The sequence below is a fragment of the Calidris pugnax genome, unplaced genomic scaffold (genome assembly GCF_001431845.1).
Source record: "Calidris pugnax isolate Ruff unplaced genomic scaffold, ASM143184v1 scaffold39, whole genome shotgun sequence".
NCBI lineage: Eukaryota > Metazoa > Chordata > Aves > Charadriiformes > Scolopacidae > Calidris > Calidris pugnax.
This window is the reverse complement of record NW_015090828.1, coordinates 9,036,537-9,056,177: the sequence shown is the minus strand read 5'-3', so window position 1 is coordinate 9,056,177 and position 19,641 is coordinate 9,036,537. Positions and strand designations below refer to the sequence as shown.

The window sequence follows — 19,641 nt, the reverse complement described above, 5'->3', positions numbered from 1 at the left end:
CTTCTCCAGAAGGATTGGAAAGAGGCTAGGAGGAGGAGGATGTGGTGGTGAACCCAACAGTGGTAGATGCTCCTGGCGTATCTTGGTGGGAAGACCTTGGCAGCTTCCAGATGTGGGGTCATGAATTCAAAGCTGGTGGTGGACCTTGCAATGCATATGGCATTAGGTTGTTTGTATGTAATTAAAACCTAAAAGAAATTAGAGGGAGAGGACATAAGGCATGGACGTGAACCAGAAGCTTGTTAGCTGTTCAACAGCGGAGGTATTACTGGCAGGGCTCTCCCTTTGCTTTCAGCAGCAAAATTATTACCCAAACTGGGCTTTAATATATGCCGTGTGGGGAAATAACTCCTCTCCGAGCTGCTTTTCTAATTCCAGCTGGAGGGAAAGACAGAGCTTTGGGCAGGCAGGGCCTCTTGCTGGGCTCTGTCACACATAGATGATGCTCCTGGTCTTTCCCTTTGGTGCGTGGGCTTCTGGTGTAGGGAGGTGAGCTTCTGGCTGCTTGGTGGGATCTTGTGGGACAACTGTCTTCTGGTACAGGAGAGTTTTTCACAGAAAGAGTGGTCAGAGACTGGAATAGGCTGCCCAGGGAGGTTGGTTGAGTCACCATCCTTGGATGAGTTTGAGTTGTTTAGATGTGGTGTTGGGAGATATGGTGTAGGGGAGAACTTTGTAGAGTAGGGTTGATGGTTGGACTCGATGATCCCAAGAGTTTCTTCCAACCTAAATGATTCTATGATTCTTGGGCTGGGCTTTGGCATATCCTGGGATGCCTAAGTACTGCAAGCATACAGCAAAGCTGCATGAAAATTGGGATTATTGCATGAATGGGCTAAAGCCCCCGGGTGCTGGCGGGGGGAGAGGGAGGTCGGGGGTTGTGTGCCTGTGTGGTGCTTGCTGATAAACAATAGCGAGTATGTGTCCATTTGATAGCACTGTGCCCTTTGGAATAAAGGCTTTTTTTTCCCTTTTTTTTTTTTTTTTTCCTTTTTCCCTCCCTACTGAAGCTTCAAGATGGCTTGCCCAGATTGGCAGCCTGATTAAGCAGTCAGCGGATGACATTAGCTGTGACTGACAAGCGCAGTCAATCTCCCTCTGGTGTCGTATTGGATCAAGTAGAGCCTCACCACTTAACTGCCCTGTCACTCCTCTGGAAGGGGAAAAAATAAGCAGGAAATAATAATAAAAAAAAAAAAGAACAACTCGCAGTGTCCTTGGCCCCAGTCCCAGCCTCCTAAAACTTGCCCCCTGGAGACATCGTTTGCCATGAGTGGTCCAGTACATCCCATCGGAGGTGGGATGGTGGTTTTGCTAGCCTGGATGGAGGCTTCTTCCTTCATCCTTCCCTGTCCAATAGCTGGTGTGTGCAGGCCCTGCTCCAGGAGCCTGGCTGGACACAGTAGATAGGCAAGAGCAAGCTGCAAAGCCTTGGAGAGGCAAAGCAGAGAAATGAGGATTTGGAAGCTTATAGATCCATCAGGGTGTTAGCCCTTCTCTCCTAAACCCTGCCCTGTCCAGGGCTTAGTTGCCATGTCCCCGAGGAGTGCCTGCCCTCGATAAGCAAGGGCTGGCATAATGCTCGTGCCTGGGGTCAGGAGAAGTGCATGGATGCCCTGCCATACACCCTAGGGACTGCAGGTGATGGATCTCCTCTTCCCAGAAGACTTGCAAAGCTCTTGCTGAAGCAGTTAGCTAGGGTAAATGCAGAAGCACAGCCCGAGTGTGTTTGAAAAGGGATGGTTTAGCTCTGGCATGGCAGTGGAGCCTGCCTGCTCCTACCCAGTCACCGCTGCAATCACCAGGGATGGGCAGAGACCTTCATCTCCAGGTTAGGAGAGACAGAAGGAGGCTAGCTAGAAGAACACCTCCATGATAACCATGTTCTCTCATCAGCAGTTGCAAAGGACATGAGTACGGACTCTGAAGGGTGAAGAAGCAGCAGGTTTTACAGGAATAACGTGGAGCAGGCATGGAAACACAGAATCTTGATGGTTGGAAGGGACCTTTGAGATCATAGAGTTCAACCACAAAAAAAAACCCACTCCAAAACAAAGCACAAAAAAAACCCCAACCCACAAACAGACACAAACCAATAATCTCAGCCACTAGAGCATGCCCTGAAGTGCCATGTCTACACGTTTCTTAAATACCTCCAGGGATGGTGACTCCACCACCTCCCTGGGCAGGCTGTTCCAGTGCCTGACCACCCTCTCAGTAAAGCAATTCGTCCTGATATCTAATCTAACCTTCCCCTGCCCCAGCTTCAGACCATTTCCTCTGATCCTGTCATTATTCCCTTGGGAGAAGAGGCCAAGCCCCACCTCTCTACACCCTCCTTTCAGGGAGTTGTAGAGGGCAATGAGGTCTCCCCTCAGCCTCCTCTTCTCCAAACTGAACATGCCCAGTCCCCTCAGCCTCTCCTCATCCCGTCTAACCCCCTGCCAAAGCAGGCTCACCCAGAGCAGGTTGCACAGGAATGTGTCCAGGTGGGGTTTGAATGTTTCCAGAGAAGGAGACTCCACCATTTTTGACAGGAGCCCTGTCTCCAGAGAAGGAGACTCCACCACTTTTGACAGGAGCCAGGTTAAAAAAGACCGTATGGCCAGATCTGAGATGAGAAGGAGGTTATATAATTATATTTAGTATACTGATAATATTTAGAAATATATTTTGACACAGAGGGGCTTGCAGCAGCAAATCCCCTGTGGGAAAGGCTACTTGGTGTGTTTTAAGCCTCATCTACCCACTTTAAAGCCTGCCAGCCCTGGCACAGCAGCCAGGTACGAGTGCACTTTGAAGCCTCCGGAGATGCCATTAGCTCTAAATAACCTATTTTGTCAGGGCCCTTCTCATTTTCTTTCCAGGTACTTAACTCCAGAGCCCGAGATTTAAATGCAAGAGCGTTGCCTCTAGTGCTTTCCCACTTCTTGAGGTGTTTAACAAACCAGGTGCCTCGGGAAAGAGGGCAGTGCTGAAAAATCCCTGTCTTGTGACAGAGGAAGCCCCGGAGGAGCCCAGGCTGCTCCTCCATCCCCTTCCCCACCCCAAGAGGGTTTCCCCATTGGTGCTGAGCAGGTTTGTGTGGGAGCACAGCTGGCACCCGCGCCTGAAAACATCTTGGGGACATCTCCCTCCTGGAGCTTGGGAAGGCGAAGAGGATGCTGAAATGTAGTCTGGTTCATGTTTCTTAAGGTGGGATGCTGAATTGTGGGGCATGAAGGTGGTGGAGAAGTGTAGCACGGTTAGGAGGGAAACCTGGATGCCTGATCTTGCCCAAACTTTGCTCTTCCTTTGCCTGAAGCGATGTCTTCACTGCTGGAGCGTGGCTGGGGTGATGCTGGAGGTGATGCTCTGCAGAGGCTGTATTGAAAGGGCATCTGGCTGGATCTGCGTCTGGTGGGGGGCAGGTCTGCAAGGGGGTGTTGTGCTGGCAGGTTTTAATCCTTGGGTTTTGGCTGGGCTCACACCCAAGGCAGTGACAAGGGGTGACAGCAGGGAAGCGTTGACCCATTGCTTCTAGGGAGTCTCCTTGCCAGGGGTTGTGCTTGAGACTCTGGTCCTGCTTCTTCCCCTTCTGGGACTGGCTCCTGGGGCTCCTCCATCAATGGGCATGAACTATTTTGGCCAGACCAGTTCAAACACCTGCTTTTCTGTGCACAGCTTTTTTTTTTTTTTTTTGGATACCTGGAAGTTGTACAGGTTTCTCAAAGCCCACAGGTTTGGCCGACTCTGGCTGCATACTGAGGAAAACCCATCCCTCAGATGCAGCCTGGTCGACACCAAACCTTCTCGGAAAATCGTTGTGATTCTTTCCCACCACCTCCATTTCTTCATCCCTTGAATGGTAAATCTTTTCTGGTTGACTTTTTTTCCCTGGTTTGGGCTGCAGTCGTCCTCCTACGTGCTCTGCACTTGATTCTGTCACCTAATGAGGCTGTGGTCTGGGGGCAGGCTCCTGAGCTTCCAACTCCATAAAAAAAAAAGGGAGTAGAAAGAAGTGAGCCTGGTTATTAAAGGTGAAAGGAGGCAATTAGAGGGAAAGGCGATTGGGTGATGTAAAAAGGGGGTGCACTGGGATGGCTGACAAAACAGAAAGGCTCTCAACCATGGGAACAAAGTGAAGGTATTAATCATGTGCTAAAACAATAATTGATGTTTCTGGTCCCTGAGCTGTTGGCTTCCCCCTTCCCCTCCGTCTCCACCCTGCGAAATACTACAGAAAGGAAGGCCAGTGGAGGGAAGTGGCTCCCCAACCAGCTTCTATGAGGACCACACTGCTTTCTGTCCTCCTTCTAGCCTCCGTCTTGGGGTTGCCCATCACCATGGCAATGCCAAGTGGCAAGCAATTTCAGGAAGGAATTTTTTACTATGAGGGTGGTGAGACACTGGAACAGGTTGCCCAGAGAAGCTGTGGCTGCCCCATCCCTGGAGGGGTTCAAGGCCAGGCTGGATGGGGCTTGGAGCAACCTGGTCTGGTGGGAGGTGTCCCTGCCCAGGGCAGGGGGGTTGGAACTAGATGATCTTTGAGGTCCCTTCCAACCCAAACCATTCTATGGTTCTAAGCCCACTCCCCTGTGTGCCCCTCTCTGTGCTGAGCCTCTCCGAGCTTTGTTGGCCAATGAACGATAAACCAGGGAAATAATGCCTTGTTTTTGTCCCCTTCCCAGGTCGGGGCAATCGGCTGCCGTACTTCATGAACTACTTCTTCGATACCTACCTGCTGATCAACGAGGACACTCCTGTGGGTAAGTGGGGCTTGCCCCTGGGCAGGGGGTTCTGCTGCTACCCTGATGGAAAAGGATTAAAGAAAGGTTTTTACTTTTGATTGACAGATGTAGCTAATTTTTCTTTACTTATTTAGCGAAGGATCAGTTTTCAGCAAATGCAGAAATCGACCCGGTTATTCTCGACCTCTTTCCAGGCTCTCAGTCCATTAAACTTGTGCTCTTCAATCAGGGCTTGTGACTGGCTTTTAATGCGGGAGGAATCGATTGGGAATGGAGAGGGGCTGGGTGGGAGGCTATGGAGGCCCCTTCTCACATCTACTGCTGCCTTCCACAACGCAACTCAACCAGCACCTTCCTCCAAAAAAACAAGTGCTCTTGCCGCATCTAAGTTGTCGTTGGAGTTGTCAAAGGTTGGAGGACTCCGGAGAGGTCTTCTCTAGGGACTGCTCAGCCCAACCAGGGCTTCTAGCTGAGGCTTCTGTTTCTTCCTGGGGTTGCATCTTTTTGGTGTCCCTCTTGTGGGATTTGGGGTGGTGTCTGAGCATGGAGGCTTGGTGGTGAGTTTCAGATCGATGGTGTAGAAGCTCCTGGCTGGTAGTGGAGTTCTACACAGAGATGTGTCCTCAGGAGAAGGTTTGCTGGAGCCACATCTGTCTGCTAGGGGAGTTTTGACTTGCAGTGATGCTCAGGTATATTTGTGATGTGAAATAATAGTGAAAACAACTGCTCAGGTGCCTTTATTCACAGCACCACGGATGGCAAGCTGCGAACAATGTAAGGGAAGGAAGGACCTGACTTCATTGTAATTTTATTTTTTTTTCACCCCATGACTTGCGTCCTTGTCATTTTTCACGGTCTTCTTCAGCGAGCCCACCCCTTACAGGTCACTTCACACCCGGCTGCTTTGTTTTGCTGTCTCTATGCCTCCTGCCCCTCAACTGCCAGTGTCCCTGCAAACACATTTAGTGTGGAATGTGCCCCAGAGAAGTCCCGGGGAAGGAAGGAGGAGCAAGAGCAGGTTGGGAACAGCTTAATGGAAATGCTTCCTCTCCCACTACGTGCCTCTTGAAGTACTTGAGCTTGAAATACCTTAAGGGAATTGGACTATTTTGGCAGAAAATGGGGGAAGATTTCTGACAGTCTGCTTTCCAGTGAGATATTGTGCGAGTAAAATTGTGCTTGGAATTACTTTGGGGGTTCAATTTTTTTATTTTTTTTTAAACTTTGTATTACACTGTACAGAAATGAAATTCACTCTTAAGAATATCGGCACCCTGGGATTTTGTTTCCAGATGCACCAGAGGGAAATATCGGGCTTGAAATGCTGAAAAACAGCGTTTTGTGTGTTTTCTGCTGTTGGTAGATGCTTTCTGAGTTATGCTTGTTAACTTTAAAAAAGAAAAATAAAAGGAAATACCTTTTCCTTACCCTTAGTCAGGATATAAGAGTAGCAGAAGTGTATGTGGTGTCTCTTAGCTAGAATAAATAGTTCCTTTTCTGGGGGCTCTCCTTGAAGTGCCCATCACCGTGGCACGGAGTGAATGTCCCCTTGTCCCCTCCCTGGGGCATCCCCGGGTGCAGCCTCACGCAGCCCCAAACCCAGCCGTCCCTGCTTGCTACCTGCCACGCCGAAAGGAATCTTAAGCAACAATTAAGAGATCATTCCCCCTCTAATCACTTACAAGAGTAAATTAGTCTTGTCAGGAGCTATTAAGACAGAGAGCTTGGAATTCATTAGGCGAAATTGGGCTGAGGGAGCTGCTGGCGCTGCCGCCGGTCCAGGCTGATTAATTTCTCCCAAAACATCATCAATGCCCATCTGTTTCATTTAGGTCTGGGGAGAGCAATTTTCAGGTGGACTGACCCTCTAGTCAATTATTTCACCCAGAAGTAATGGAACACACACACACACGTGGGGAAGAGGGGACGTGAGCTTTAGGAAGGCAAAAGCGATTGAAGGGGCTGGGAAAGAAATTTGCAGGAGAAAGGGGGAGATGCCTGGAGAGGAGGAGGAGGGATAATGGCTGGTTGGACCAGGTGAGGTGGGACACGAGGAGAGCCCGTGTCAGCTGCCAGTAGCTGTATCATGGCATGTTTTACTCCGAAAGCAGAAGTACTAGCTGGTTAACGACCCTTAGAAGAAGAGTCTGCAGGAGAGGGACCATCCGTCTTTATTGTGCTGCTCACTGCCTAAAGCAAAATCATTCCAAGGGCCATTTCGTCTAATCCCAAACCTTTTAAGAGGGCTGTGGGTGAGGGAGAGCGGGATGGATATTGATGCCAGGTGAGTCGCTGGATGGTCTCTGGCAAGGTATGATGTCCACCGGCACGTCGGGAAGGTGGCGTTGCTGCAGGTGGATTTTTTTTCATCCCTGGATTTGTCAGCAAGTGGGGCCAGGGAAGCAGTGTTCTCGGTTTCTCTTGGTTGGGGTCCCCCTTGCTGCAAGAGGGAACGTCTTTTTAGCATAATGTAATGACTGGAGTTTAATTGCCCAGCAAATGGATTTGCTGTATGCAGGACAGGAGTGGGAAAATGAAGATGATCCATCATGTCGGGTCTGTAACTAGCCTCCTAGCCACCTAGCTTGGATTCACCCAGGTTTCTCTGAAAGCTTTCATGCCTCGGCGCCTTGCAAAACGCATGACAAAAGAGGCCATTCAGACGAGTGCAATTTCCCTTTCCCTTCATCCCTGCGATAACATTTTAGCGTCATTGGAATAATGTTGTCTTAAAAGAGTGGAAAATGCTTTAATCGTTGCACCTGAGCTGATACCATGCTGTTGGCTTTTCGCTCAGGCCACGCTGTGGACAGCATGGGGACATAGGTTGGGGACAACATGTCCCTCCTATCCATCAGAGCCTAGTCCTGCATAGAATCACAGAAGCTTCATGGTTGGAAGGGACCTTTGAGATCATTGAGTCCAACCACAAAAAAAAAAAATCAAACAAAAAAACAACGACAAAAAAGCCCCCACAAACAGACACAAACCAACAGTCTTGGGCACTAGAGCATGCCCTGAAGAGCCATGTCCACACGTTTCTTAAGTACCTCCAGGGATGGTGACTCCACCACCTCCCTGGGCAGGCTGTTCCAGTGCCTGACCACTCTCTCAGGAAAGTCATTCTTCCTGGTATCTCATCTAAACCTCCCCTGCCCCAGTTTCAGACCATTTCCTCTGCTCCTCTGGAGAAGAGGCCAACCCCCACCTCTCTCCACCTTCCTTTCAGGGAGTTGTAGAGGGCAAGGAGGTCTCCCCTCAGCCTCCTCTTCTCCAAACTAAGCATGCCCAGCCCCCTCAGCCTCTCCTCATATGACTTGTTCTCCAGACCCCTCACCAGCTTGGTGGCTCTCCTCTGGATGTGTTCCAGCACTTCAAGGTCCTTCTTGTAGTGAGGGGTCCAGAACTGAACTCACCAGTGCTTAAAACTAGAAGGGGACTAGATTTGCAGGACTGATCTCCTCTGTAAAGCCCACCGAGGTCAAGCAGCACCTAACAGAGAGGGAAACCCACCAGGGTTTAGTCACGGGGAAGTGACTATACCCCAGGCAATGTGAGAGTGAGAAGATGCTGGCAGAGGTGCCCAGGATGGCTGGCAGGTGGGGAGGCTGGGCTCCCCTGGGGCTCCTGCCAAGGCTGCCTGCTGTTTGATTCCCTCAGTTATTTCTGGGCAGGACGACGTGCAGCTGAGGCTCTCGGCTCTCCGCCCCACCAGCTTGCTGGGATGCTCTCCTGTGAGCATCACTGGGGTGCCTCCAACACCTGGTGGGATGCTCAGCCCCAAATCCCCCAAAGTTGGCTGCTTCAACATCTCCTTCTGCTTGTTAACCCATGATGGTGTGGGGCCAAGGAGAACCTCTAACTCAGCAAGTCCTGTGGTCAGGGCTCCTGATGAGTGACAGCCCCAAGCAGTGCTGGCTCAGCACTCAGAGGCTGCCCGGGTGAAGGGTTTTTTGGGCAAAGCCCAAAACTCAGCAGCTCAGAGCCACCATGACGTGGAGGGATGGGTGGCTGTGGGATGTCCAGCGCAGCGCCTGTGAGGAGGTGGGATCATACACGTGAAAGACAAAGAGAGGGGCTTGAAATCATAAGAATGTGCAACGTATGGGGCTGTGTTTTCTGCCCCAAGCCCCCTTGTTCCTTCCCTTCAGCTCTCTGCCTCTCCCAGGAGGCACAGGCTGTGCTCTCCCTCCATCCCCTGGGTTCACCCTGCTCAGAAAGCGAGGATGATGACTGATGGGGAATTTCACATGTTGCTTCTGTCCCCCTCCTTTGCTACGTGCAACTTCTGCTGAGCTGGCAAACGCACCATAAATAGCTGGTGTTTCAGGAGCAGGATGGGGAGGCATTCACTAGCTCACAAAAAAACCCCTGTGGAAGCAGTCTTTCTGGGTCGGTTGGCTGTTTTGTTGGCCATGCCGTTGGATCTTTGAGGATCGTAGCCTGGCTCTTGGCGCTGACTGGGAGAGTTTTGCTGTCTGACAATTTCTGGTGGTGTGGTGTGACTTTCTGCAGCGAAGAACTCGCTTTCCAAGGGATTATGCTTTCCAAGGGCGAGCTGGAGCCTTTCCAGGGCAGGCTGTGTTGAGCAGACCACGTCCTCTGCCAAGGAGAAGGCACTAGATGACTGATGGGGAATTTCACATGTTGCTTCTGTCCCCCTCCTTTGCTACGTGCAACTTCTGCTGAGCTGGCAAACGCACCATAAATAGCTGGTGTTTCAGGAGCAGGATGGGGAGGCATTCACTAGCTCACAAAAAAACCCCTGTGGAAGCAGTCTTTCTGGGTCGGTTGGCTGTTTTGTTGGCCATGCCGTTGGATCTTTGAGGATCGTAGCCTGGCTCTTGGCGCTGACTGGGAGAGTTTTGCTGTCTGACAATTTCTGGTGGTGTGGTGTGACTTTCTGCAGCGAAGAACTCGCTTTCCAAGGGATTATGCTTTCCAAGGGCGAGCTGGAGCCTTTCCAGGGCAGGCTGTGTTGAGCAGACCACGTCCTCTGCCAAGGAGAAGGCACTATGGAATTTGAGAGGAAAGCTATTTTGTTGTTTTTGTTTTTGCTTTTTTTTTTCCCAGGGATAACCACAACAGTTAAGGGGATTCCAAAACATGTGGATGTTTCTTCATCAAGTTCTGAGAGGAAGAGCTGAACCTTGTTCTTTATGAGACCTACTTCACCAAAATAGGCCGTGGTGGATGTTTCCCCAGGGAGTTGGGGCTCTTACTGTGCACCCCAAGTTGTTGCAGCTTGAGAGGGGCAGGGCATAGTGGGGTGTTCTGAGAGGAAGAGCTGAACCTTGTTCTTTGTGAGATCCACTTCACCAAAATAGGCTGTGGTGGACGTTTCCCCATGGAGTTGAGGCTCTTACTGTGCACCCCACGTTGTTGCAGCTTGAGAGGGGCAGAGCATAGTGGGGTGCTGTGGGGTATTTTATTGACTGGTGGTGGTTAAAGTAATTGGTGTGTGTCACCTCTTGCATTTCAGGGCCTTGTGGGATGGAGAGTTATTTCACAAGAGGATTGGAAGAGGACCTTAGCATTTAGCAGGCAGTGAGAGGGCGGTCAGTCCGCACGTGGGACTGAGTCAGAGTGTCCCTTTTGATATTTGTGGATGACTTGATTCTCCATCCTAGGCGAGGACCAGGCCAGGGGGCATTTCTTCTCCAGGCAGGGAAGGCTGCCATCCTCCCTGCGTTCTATCTCTAGTTTCCAAAGCAATCATCTCTTCTGCCACAGCCTTTCACTGCAATGCTCTGGTCCTGGGCAGCCAGATGCTTTGGCACCTGGGTAGGGTCCCTGGGGGTACTGGGGTGTTCAAGCTGCTGCTGAAGATATGGTTATCTGCCTCTGATTGAGCACGGGCTGTCTCGGCTAAACCCTGCCTGCTCGTTTGATCCCACAGCTGTAGGCATCTGCAGTGGCTGGGCTCCTCCATGATAGTACTTGCCTAATGCGTCACTGGAAGAAGAAAAAAATAAATGTGCTAGCTCTGGTCTCTGCATACTTCTGGACTGATTAAATTGTTTTGGAGCTGTCTGGGCCAGATATCCATGCATGAGGCTTGTGAGCCATCTGTTGGGGACATCTTTGGAGGGGGGACACTGGGCGTCTGAGCATAGGACCCTTTCCCTTTGGTGTCTCCTGGTCTCCCTCCTCTCTATGCAGCTACTGATGGAGAAGGGGGGCTGCCCTAGCACAACCTCCTGTTGTCCCCCTTGCTCAAAATGAAATAGTAGAGCTAAAAAGAGGAAATTAATATCTCTGTGCCACAGGGTTAAAAGTCACCCTGGCAAGACCAGAAGTCATTGTGGGCATATTGTTAATCAGGTGCTAATTGGGTACTAAGGAGGTGTGACTCAGAAGAGCACAGAGGAGGCTTTTAAAGCTTGGGGTTAATTCTTTGAAAGGAGCAAGGCAGCACAGAGGGTGCCTTGGGAGTCCAGGGCAGTGCAAGAGCCTTTGTGAATGAGACACGGTAGGCTGGCTTTTAGCAAAATCCGGTGAGTTGGAAGATGCTTTTGGAAAATGTGGTGGCACTGGTAATAGAGTGGATGGAGAGCCTAGGAAAGCCTACTTGTTTGTAAGAAGTGTGTGTTAAAGAAGTGGCTGTGCCCTCTTCATGTTGGTGCTGCCAGGCATTTCCTTCCCATGATGGCATAGCTGTGGTTAAATCTGAGCCTTGAGTGTCTCCTGCTGCTGGAGCTTGTTGCTCTGGGACTATCCATCCTGTTCCAAAAGGGATGAGAGGGGAATGGCTCATCTTTCCAGGGCTAGAAGTAGTTTGCTACCTTTGGTAGGATCTGGGGAAGCACTGGGGTTTTTTTTCTGCTCTTAAAACCACCCCTTCAACCGGACACAACTTGTTGCCATCATCCAAAGAGCTGCAGGACACTGGCAGGCGTGTGAAGCCCAGCTATTTTAAATGGCCTGTGCTCCTGGGGGCTTTGGGGTTCCCACCACACTTGTTGCCATCATCCAAAGGGCTGCAGGACCCTGGCAGGCGTGTGAAGCCCAGCTATTTTAAATGGCCTGTGCCTCCAGAGGCTTTGGGGTTCTCACCAGCTCATCTTTTGGGCTGGTGTTACAGTAGGTACATATAGTCTTATTTTCTGTACAAAACCTGGCACTGGTGGGACCCTTTGGGCTGATGGTACCAGCCCGTATGTGTCCATCACCCCAGCGGGGTGTGTGCGACCAGAGGAACAGATCTGGCCTTTTACAAAGGAAAATTCTGGAGGGATGTGCTGGTCTATGACTGCAGAAGAGATTGAGATTTTTTTTTTTTAATAGGAAATCTGCATCCCGAGCTTCATTACAGGTATCGCTGAGAGCAGGTGGGAATATTCTCTTTTAGAAAGGGAAGCTTATAAGGAACGTCACCTTCCTCTCCAGTATTAATTGAAAGCAATATTCTCACCCGAGGGCTATTTACTGCTTAAAACTGGATTTACAGGCTTCTTGAGTGTTCTGTAAAGGATCAGCCTTGTTTCCAAGTGTGGTAACAATCCAAATGAACAACAATATTTAAAGAGTATTTTAAGAAGGGGATTTCAAGCCCTTTTTCTGTTGTTTTTTGTTTGTTTGTCCGAGCTTCATTACAGGTATCGCTGAGAGCAGGTGGGAATATTCTCTTTTAGAAAGGGAAGCTTATAAGGAACGTCACCTTCCTCTCCAGTATTAATTGAAAGCAATATTCTCACCCGAGGGCTATTTACTGCTTAAAACTGGATTTACAGCCTTCTTGAGTGTTCTGTAAAGGATCAGCCTTGTTTCCAAGTGTGGTAACAATCCAAATGAACAACAATATTTAAAGAGTATTTTAAGAAGGGGATTTCAAGCCCTTTTTCTGTTGTTTTTTGTTCGTTTGTTTGTTTGATGTTTTTATTTTTTGGTTGTTTGAAGGCCTGTTGATGAAATTACTTGTTGAGCTGTAAAAAGTACAGCATCATTAATGAAAACTTAAGGCTAGAAAATTAGTTATTCCCAACATCAGGAAACTTAAGGGGGGGAAAAAAAAAGCTCTATCCCCCCCCCCAAACCCTTAACCCTGTGTCATTAAATTAATCACTTCATCAATCACTTAAATTTTCATATCTGCTTTGCTAATAGGCAATAACGTTAATGCTTACATTCAAGAAGGGAAAGAGAGGGAGAAGGAAGAAAGTGTATGTGCAATATGGACTAATTAACATGTCAGGGGAACCTTGCTTTTGGTAACTGCCTCATCAAACCATTTGAAGGCTCAATCTCACCACCTTTCACGTTCAAGCGTGTGAGCCCTTGCACGGGGGCTGAGCCCTTTCAAAGGAAACAGTGGAAGAAGTGTGTTTGTGATAACGAGGAACTTAGGGTGATTTTTATGCCTGAGATTTACTTCAGTGGCATTAATTATCTGTACAACACCATTGGTGGGAACTTCATGTGTGGGCTGGCTTCTTGGTGGGTATTGGGCTGTGCTCCTCAGAGCCCTTCTTGTTATTCTGGAGTGTCCAGGCTTGGGTGTCAGTACTGGCCCTGCTCGGATAAATTTGCCTTTTTTTTGTGACTGGTTGGAGGTATTAATATGGGTGACAAACCTGACAGAGCAGGGATAAGAATGTGAATCAAGCTCTGTAAAGCAAAAAACACAAGGCAGGGGGAGAAGCATATATGCATGTCTATGTCTGTGTGTATATTCAAATTAGGAGGCTATATATATATATCAATGTGGAGATATTAATATTCTAAGGGAATGTATTATGGGCCAAGAGTATTTTCTTGCACTGTAGGGAAACACTTGCATATGCATACCCTCGTAATTTTCATTTCTGGTGGGGAAGGTGAGCTGTGTTTTTACTTTGAGTCTATCAGTGGGACCTCTTAGAAAAAAGCTACGGTTGCAAACAGTGATAAACATGCTCCTGTGTTTTTCCAGATCAGGAACTTGAGATATTTGGGTTGTGTGAGCTTAAAAAAGATGGGGGGAAAGGGGGAAAAAAGGGTATACCTCCATTACCTGCTCCTTCTATGTTGGCACACTACATTTTCATCAGTGATCTTTGCAATCTGTGCTTGCTCCACCACTCTCTGGCTAATTTTCTTGCCTGAGGAGCAAAGCAAGAGCGTGTGAGAAGAAGGCAGGGTGATTCCCTTGCGTTACATCCGTGCCACGATGGAGGAAAGGGATGGAGCATCCCATGTTTAAGCTCTTGCATCTTGGCACGCTTTGCCCACCCAGCCTGGGGAGGTGTGTGGAGTGATGGGTGCTGGGGAGAGGTGGTTTTGAGATGGGCTGGCATCCAGGCACGGTTCAAAGTTTATCAAGGAGATGCCTCAGAGGCACGCATCCAGCTCTGAAGGTGGCCAGGTGACAGGGGGAACAGCTTGAGGCACTTTCCTGTGCTACTGCAAAGAAAGCATCCCATGATAGCCTCTTTTTTTTTTTTAACACAATTTTCAGCCATCTAGCCTCGTGAAAAATTAACCTTTCAATTAAACTCTCCATAACTGATCACCGTGGAGGTACTACTTTGTCTTTAAGACAAAGAAAAATTCAAAATTTTCCACACTATTTTGTGGTTGTGGCTTCCAGGTGTAAAAAAGTCAGAAAAGGCAAAAAAAAAAAAATACAACAACAACAAAAAAGTAAAGAAGGTCAAGATTATTTTATTTTACCTGCCTGAAAATCAACTGGGCAATTAAAATGTGAAAATTTACTTAGCTAGTCCTCACTATAGGAAAAATGTCATGTTCCAGTATGAAAATAAGCAGGTAGTAGAGAACACTTCTGGAAATGTATATTCGTGCTGAGATTGTGGATTAAAATTCCTGCCACTTGGAAGCATCTGGGCAGGACACTGCTGTTATCCTGGTGAGCATCCCACCTTTGGGACCGCTGTGTTGGGAGGTGTTGCACTGCCCCAGCTGTGCCCATGGTGTGGGTGGCAGGGTGGCCTCTTGGGAAGCCTGTTTTTGTGTTATTTCTACATTTTTTGGGACCACGGGACACATAAGGTGGTCACCCTGGTGTTGTCACACCAATCCACCCCCTCGCTTTTAACCCGGTTTATCACAGTCTTGTGCTACTGCCCCTTCCTGCCTTTGAATGGCTTAATGTGCTTGATTGGCAGGGGGAGTTAATAAATTGGTTCCTCCCGTCAAAGTGCTCCCGTGCATTGATGGCTTTGGAATTAACTGTAACCACTCAGGGGGAAAAAAAAAAAGAAAAGGCTGGAGACAGCATCATTGGCCAACTCAATGAAAACATCTGCTCAATTTGCAGCCGTGGTCAGAGGAGTGAATAAGCTCCGCGCGCTCCCTCTCTTAAAGATTTATTAATATTGCTTTTTACACGAGGGGAAAAGATTTCAAAGGCTTGACATTTAATGGTTAGTAACTCAATTTGATTCCATTCATCTGCATGGGTTTGTCAAACACCTGCTCTTGGGGAGGCTCCGGGATTGTGTCGCCGTCTTTCTGCGTGCGAGCAATTAGGGAGGCGATTCTGTACCTGAATAAGGAGGGACCTTTTTTCCTTTTTTTAATAATTAGTTTGAGGTGAGAGGTGATATTATGGAACATAATACCCTTTCACAAACAGCCACGTGGCTTCATTTCTTACTCTGCTGTTGAGTTCTCTTCGGTCTCTTCTCTCAAGTCCCAGGCGACAGGACAAGAGGAAATGGCCTCAAGTTGCGCCAGGGGAGGTTCAGGCTGGATATTAGGAAAAATTTTTTCACTGAAAGGGTTCTCAGCCATTGGAATGGGCTGCCCAGGGAGGTGGTTGAGGCCCCATCCCTGGAGGTGTTCAAAAGACGGGTTGATGTAGTGCTGGGAGATATGGTTTAGTGATGATGCTCCTTGTTTGTTGTGTGGGTGTCTATTTTTGTCAGTTAGGTTGACGGTTGGACATGATGATCTTTAAGGTCCCTTCCAACCTAGAAGATTCTGTGATTCTGTGAGTTTCAAGCAGTTTGGTTGAAAATATAAGGGGGGGAAAAAGACTTTACTGCATGACAAGTCCAAGGGAGACTAAGAACTCAGCGCACGGGGAGAAACGAGGAGCATTTTCACCGGCAGAGATTAATGGTTGTTACTAATGATTTTGGGCAACAGAGGGGAAGAAATAGATACGGCAGAAGACTGTAGAGTCAGTAACGGCACTGCGGAAAACCCTGACTCTTGAAAGGCACGTTTTCCCATATGACAGCCGCGTCAAATTAAACACATCCTACCAGATAAAACAATATTTTGGCACAAAAGAGCTCTGATGTGGAACTCGGCGTGGGGGGATGCGAAGGGACCCCACAGAAAGCACCATCCTGTGTCCATGTCACTCCCACTGTCCCTGAAGCAGCTTTCCTAGCGGCATAAAGGAAAGGGTTGGGGGGAAAAAGGAGGGGAAAATAATTTCCCTGGCTTCTGCAAGTTGTTCTTTGTCTCGGCAAAACTGTTTCAGTCGTGGGGATGTTGTCTGCAGTCCTGTCAGGTACGGAGCTGGGAGTGACAGCTTGCAGAAAGCACATCAGCCAGAAGCTGTTACCCACGTATTTCAGTTGGGGTGGGGGCAAATAGCCATAAATTAGACTGAACATTAGGAAAGAATTCTTCACAGAAACAATGGTCGGGCATTGGAATAGACTGCCCAGGGAGGGGGTTGAGTCACCATCCCTGGATGTGTTTAAGGGACGTTTAGATGGGGTACTGAGGGATATGGTGTAGGGGAGGACTTTGAAGAGTAGGGTAGATGGTTGGACTTGATGGTCCCAAGGGTCTCTTCCAACCTGAATGATTCTATGAAATTAAAGCTCTGTACAGGAGAGGGGAAAAAAGAAAATTCCCAAGCTGGTGTCATCATGCTAGAACAGGATGCTGAATGATTCTATGATTCTATGAAATTAAAGCTCTGTACGGGAGAGGGTGAGGGGGAAAAAGAAAATTCCCAAGCTGGTATCATTGTGCTAGAACAGGATACTTTGGCAGAAACTGTAAAAAATTGGCAGGATCCTCCCAAGTTTCCACAAACCTGAGAGGAGGGTGAGTCCCAGAGGTGCTGGGACACTTTCTGGCAGGTGGCAGGTAGAAAAGGTGTTCTAGGAGGAGAAGGGGCTGCTGCCTCCCTGGATTTTAAACCAGGAACTTGGTTTTGCATTCCAGGTTGTAAGTTGGAGGTGTGGGTTTTTTGTTTTGTGGTTTTTTTTTTTTATAATTTATTTGAAATTTTGCTTCACGTGCTGCTTGTTTCACACCTTGAGGAAGAAGGGACAACATATTCTGGTCCTGTTGCAAAGCAAGCTTACAGGGTGAGCATTTTAAATACAATTTACTGATGTGCTTTTTTTTTTTTTCGTTAGAAAACTCCAAATTCTTTCCAATTTAGCTCAAAAACATGCTGTTGGCTTGGGGAGTTGTTGGACTGAGTGAGTCGTTAGCTGGCTGTGTGGCACGTCTCCATTTCCAGTCTTGCCCTTTGCTTTATCGTAGCCCTTGTTAGAGCATCTCTGGTTCTTGGGGATGCCCCTGGGCATCATTTTGGGATTCTGCTGGGTGGGGAGACCAGGGAAGGGGGGTCTGTCTCCTGCATCACTTCTGCTGAGTCTCACCCCCACCTCAGCCCATGGGTATGATGGAGTGGAAAAGGAAACCCTCCGAGGCACTTGTATGGGACACCTGGAGCAGAGCCTTGAATGCAATTAATATTTCTCAAGAATAAATTCTTGCTTCCAGGACAGCCCTTAACCATGTTTTTTAACCTCATCCTTTATGGCTAAATTTAAAATACTGGCTCCCCATCCAAGACTGAAAAAGCATGGCAGTAGCACATGTGTGTGGGGCTAAATATTAGAGAAACCTGGTCTGTCCTGCCAGGCTGCTGAGCTGGAGAGCTTTATGGGAGCTGTACGTTTTGCAGGCTAAGCTGAGGTAGGGAAGTCTGGCTTGGCTTGCAGTATAAATAGCAATTAGTGCCTGGCTGCTCTTGTTGGACTTTCTCCATAAAACGGGCTCGCGGAGAGCTGGGGAGTTTTGCATGAGAAGATGTTTCCTTGCACATCACGTCGCCTGCATCTCATGGGCTTTGCATCCCTTGGGCAGCACTAGGTTGGGCTGACACGGCCGGAGATGCCTTCAGTAAAGGACCTCAGGAGAAGGTTTCTTTCTCCAAAACTTTCCCCTCTTCCGTAAGGGCTAGAATTTGATGGTTGGAGCTTCCCACTCGGCAGCGAGTGCCTGGCTCTTCTGGCCTTGGCTTCTCAAACAGCCCCACCAGTCCGGGGGAAAAAGGCTCAAGGTCCATTTGGTGCTCACAAAGAGCTGGGTAGTTCCTACTGGAAGCCAAAAGTTCTGTGCTTGGCGGGCATCCTGCTGTAAAACCAACTGGAATCTGTTGGAGATGCTGCTTTCCAGTGTTGTTTATATATTTTTACGGGGGGAAAAAAAAGAAAGCTCACCTCAGGGACTGGCAACACTGCAGATGGTTGAGTTCTGGTTTGCCCTCTCCTTTATCCAGTGCCATCATCCAGGTGGGCAGAGAGACCATTTTCATTGGGATGTTGATCCCAGAAATGAAGGAATACCCCTGAAAAAAAAAAACAACAACAAAAAAAACCCCTTTACTAATACACATCTGCATGCAGCCTCTTTGGAGCAAGAAATAACATCAGTATTTGGCCTCCCTGAGTGGTGGGTGCTGGTGGGGCTGGGCAAGGTGGTGAGCAGGGGTTTGGGTGGATGAGCTACTTCTCCGGGCATGGTCTCAGCCCTCTTCTCTCTTAAACCTACTGCCTTGTAGAAGTGGAAGTGGCCCCAGGTGGTTGGATAATGGCATCTTTAATTGCGCTCTGAATGAGATTAACTTCTTATCTGACAGTTTGACATCTTTATTATTATTAATGTGTGAACAATACAGTGTAGGGTTTGGGGGTTTTTTTTATGTATAACTTCGGTAGCAAATGTTTTCCTTTTTTATTTAGCGGTGTCTGTTACTTTGCTGGTTAGCCACCTTCCGATTCCCAGGCTCCAAAGGCAGGGATCCCTGAGGTGAAGGGATGATGCTCCTCTTTCTTTCCTTATTAAATGGTAATTGCCATTGCGTTGCAGCTATTCTCATTGATTTATTATTTTGAGCTGTGAGTGGAGGTGGGGGCAAGCAAGTCCTCCAGTGAGTCTGGCGTTAGCCAGGCTGGCAAGATGGGTGAACTAGGGACTGTTTCTCCCCAAATGCCAGTCAGTAGGAACAATATCCATGGGCAGAGAGGGATGGCTAGCACTGTTCCAGAGAGAGGTTATCACAGCCCTAAAAATTGGGTAGAGATTCGCGCCGTTTATCAATGCCCGGCCGAAAGGGAGAAAATTATTCAAAATGCTTTACTGGGAGGGCACGGGGGGGTGTGTGAAAAGTGCTGGCCATGGGAAAGGGGACATGGGATGGTGCCAGGGGTGGGTGCAGGCACTGGTGAGGGTGGGAGGGGGCTGCAATTTGTCGGCTCCACAAAAGTAGTTTCTGTGAGATAACTTGCTGCTCACCAGGATTACAAGGTCAATAACGCCTCTGCCTGGGAGAGCTTCAGCCAGCACTTCTATCAAAACCAATATTAATTTTCACTAATTAGGAGCTGTAGCTAATGAGTGTCACAGCTAATTTACCTCATCCATAACGAGGGAGAGGAGGGGGGTCAGGCGCCCAGGATCAGAGCCTGCAAATCTGCCTCCTCTCTGCTCTCCCTTTCTCTTTTTGGCCAAGTTGCCTGGGTGACTTGGGGTCTGCCAAGGGGACAGGGATGCGTGTGCCACCTCCTCCCACCGTTCTTGGGGAGGGTGGATGCTTTGGAGAGGGAAGGAAGGAGCCGAGCTGATGCCAAGGAGGGAGGTGGGCAGGTGACCCACTGGCTGCTTGGGAGAGTTGGAGAGGGGTCCTGGAGCTCAGCTCAAAGCAGTG

At 48.7% G+C, this 19,641-nt stretch overlaps 1 protein-coding gene across 1 annotated transcript in view; it reads left to right on the top strand.

Annotated features, from left to right (window-relative positions):
* The window catches only part of LOC106887014 (cadherin-23-like), a 59,603-nt gene that overhangs the window by 12,574 nt on the left and 27,388 nt on the right, over nt 1–19,641 (top strand). The window contains exon 3 of the mRNA XM_014940353.1: nt 4,671–4,748. Coding sequence (XP_014795839.1) covers nt 4,671–4,748 — 78 coding nt within the window. The remainder of the gene's footprint in view (nt 1–4,670; nt 4,749–19,641) is intronic.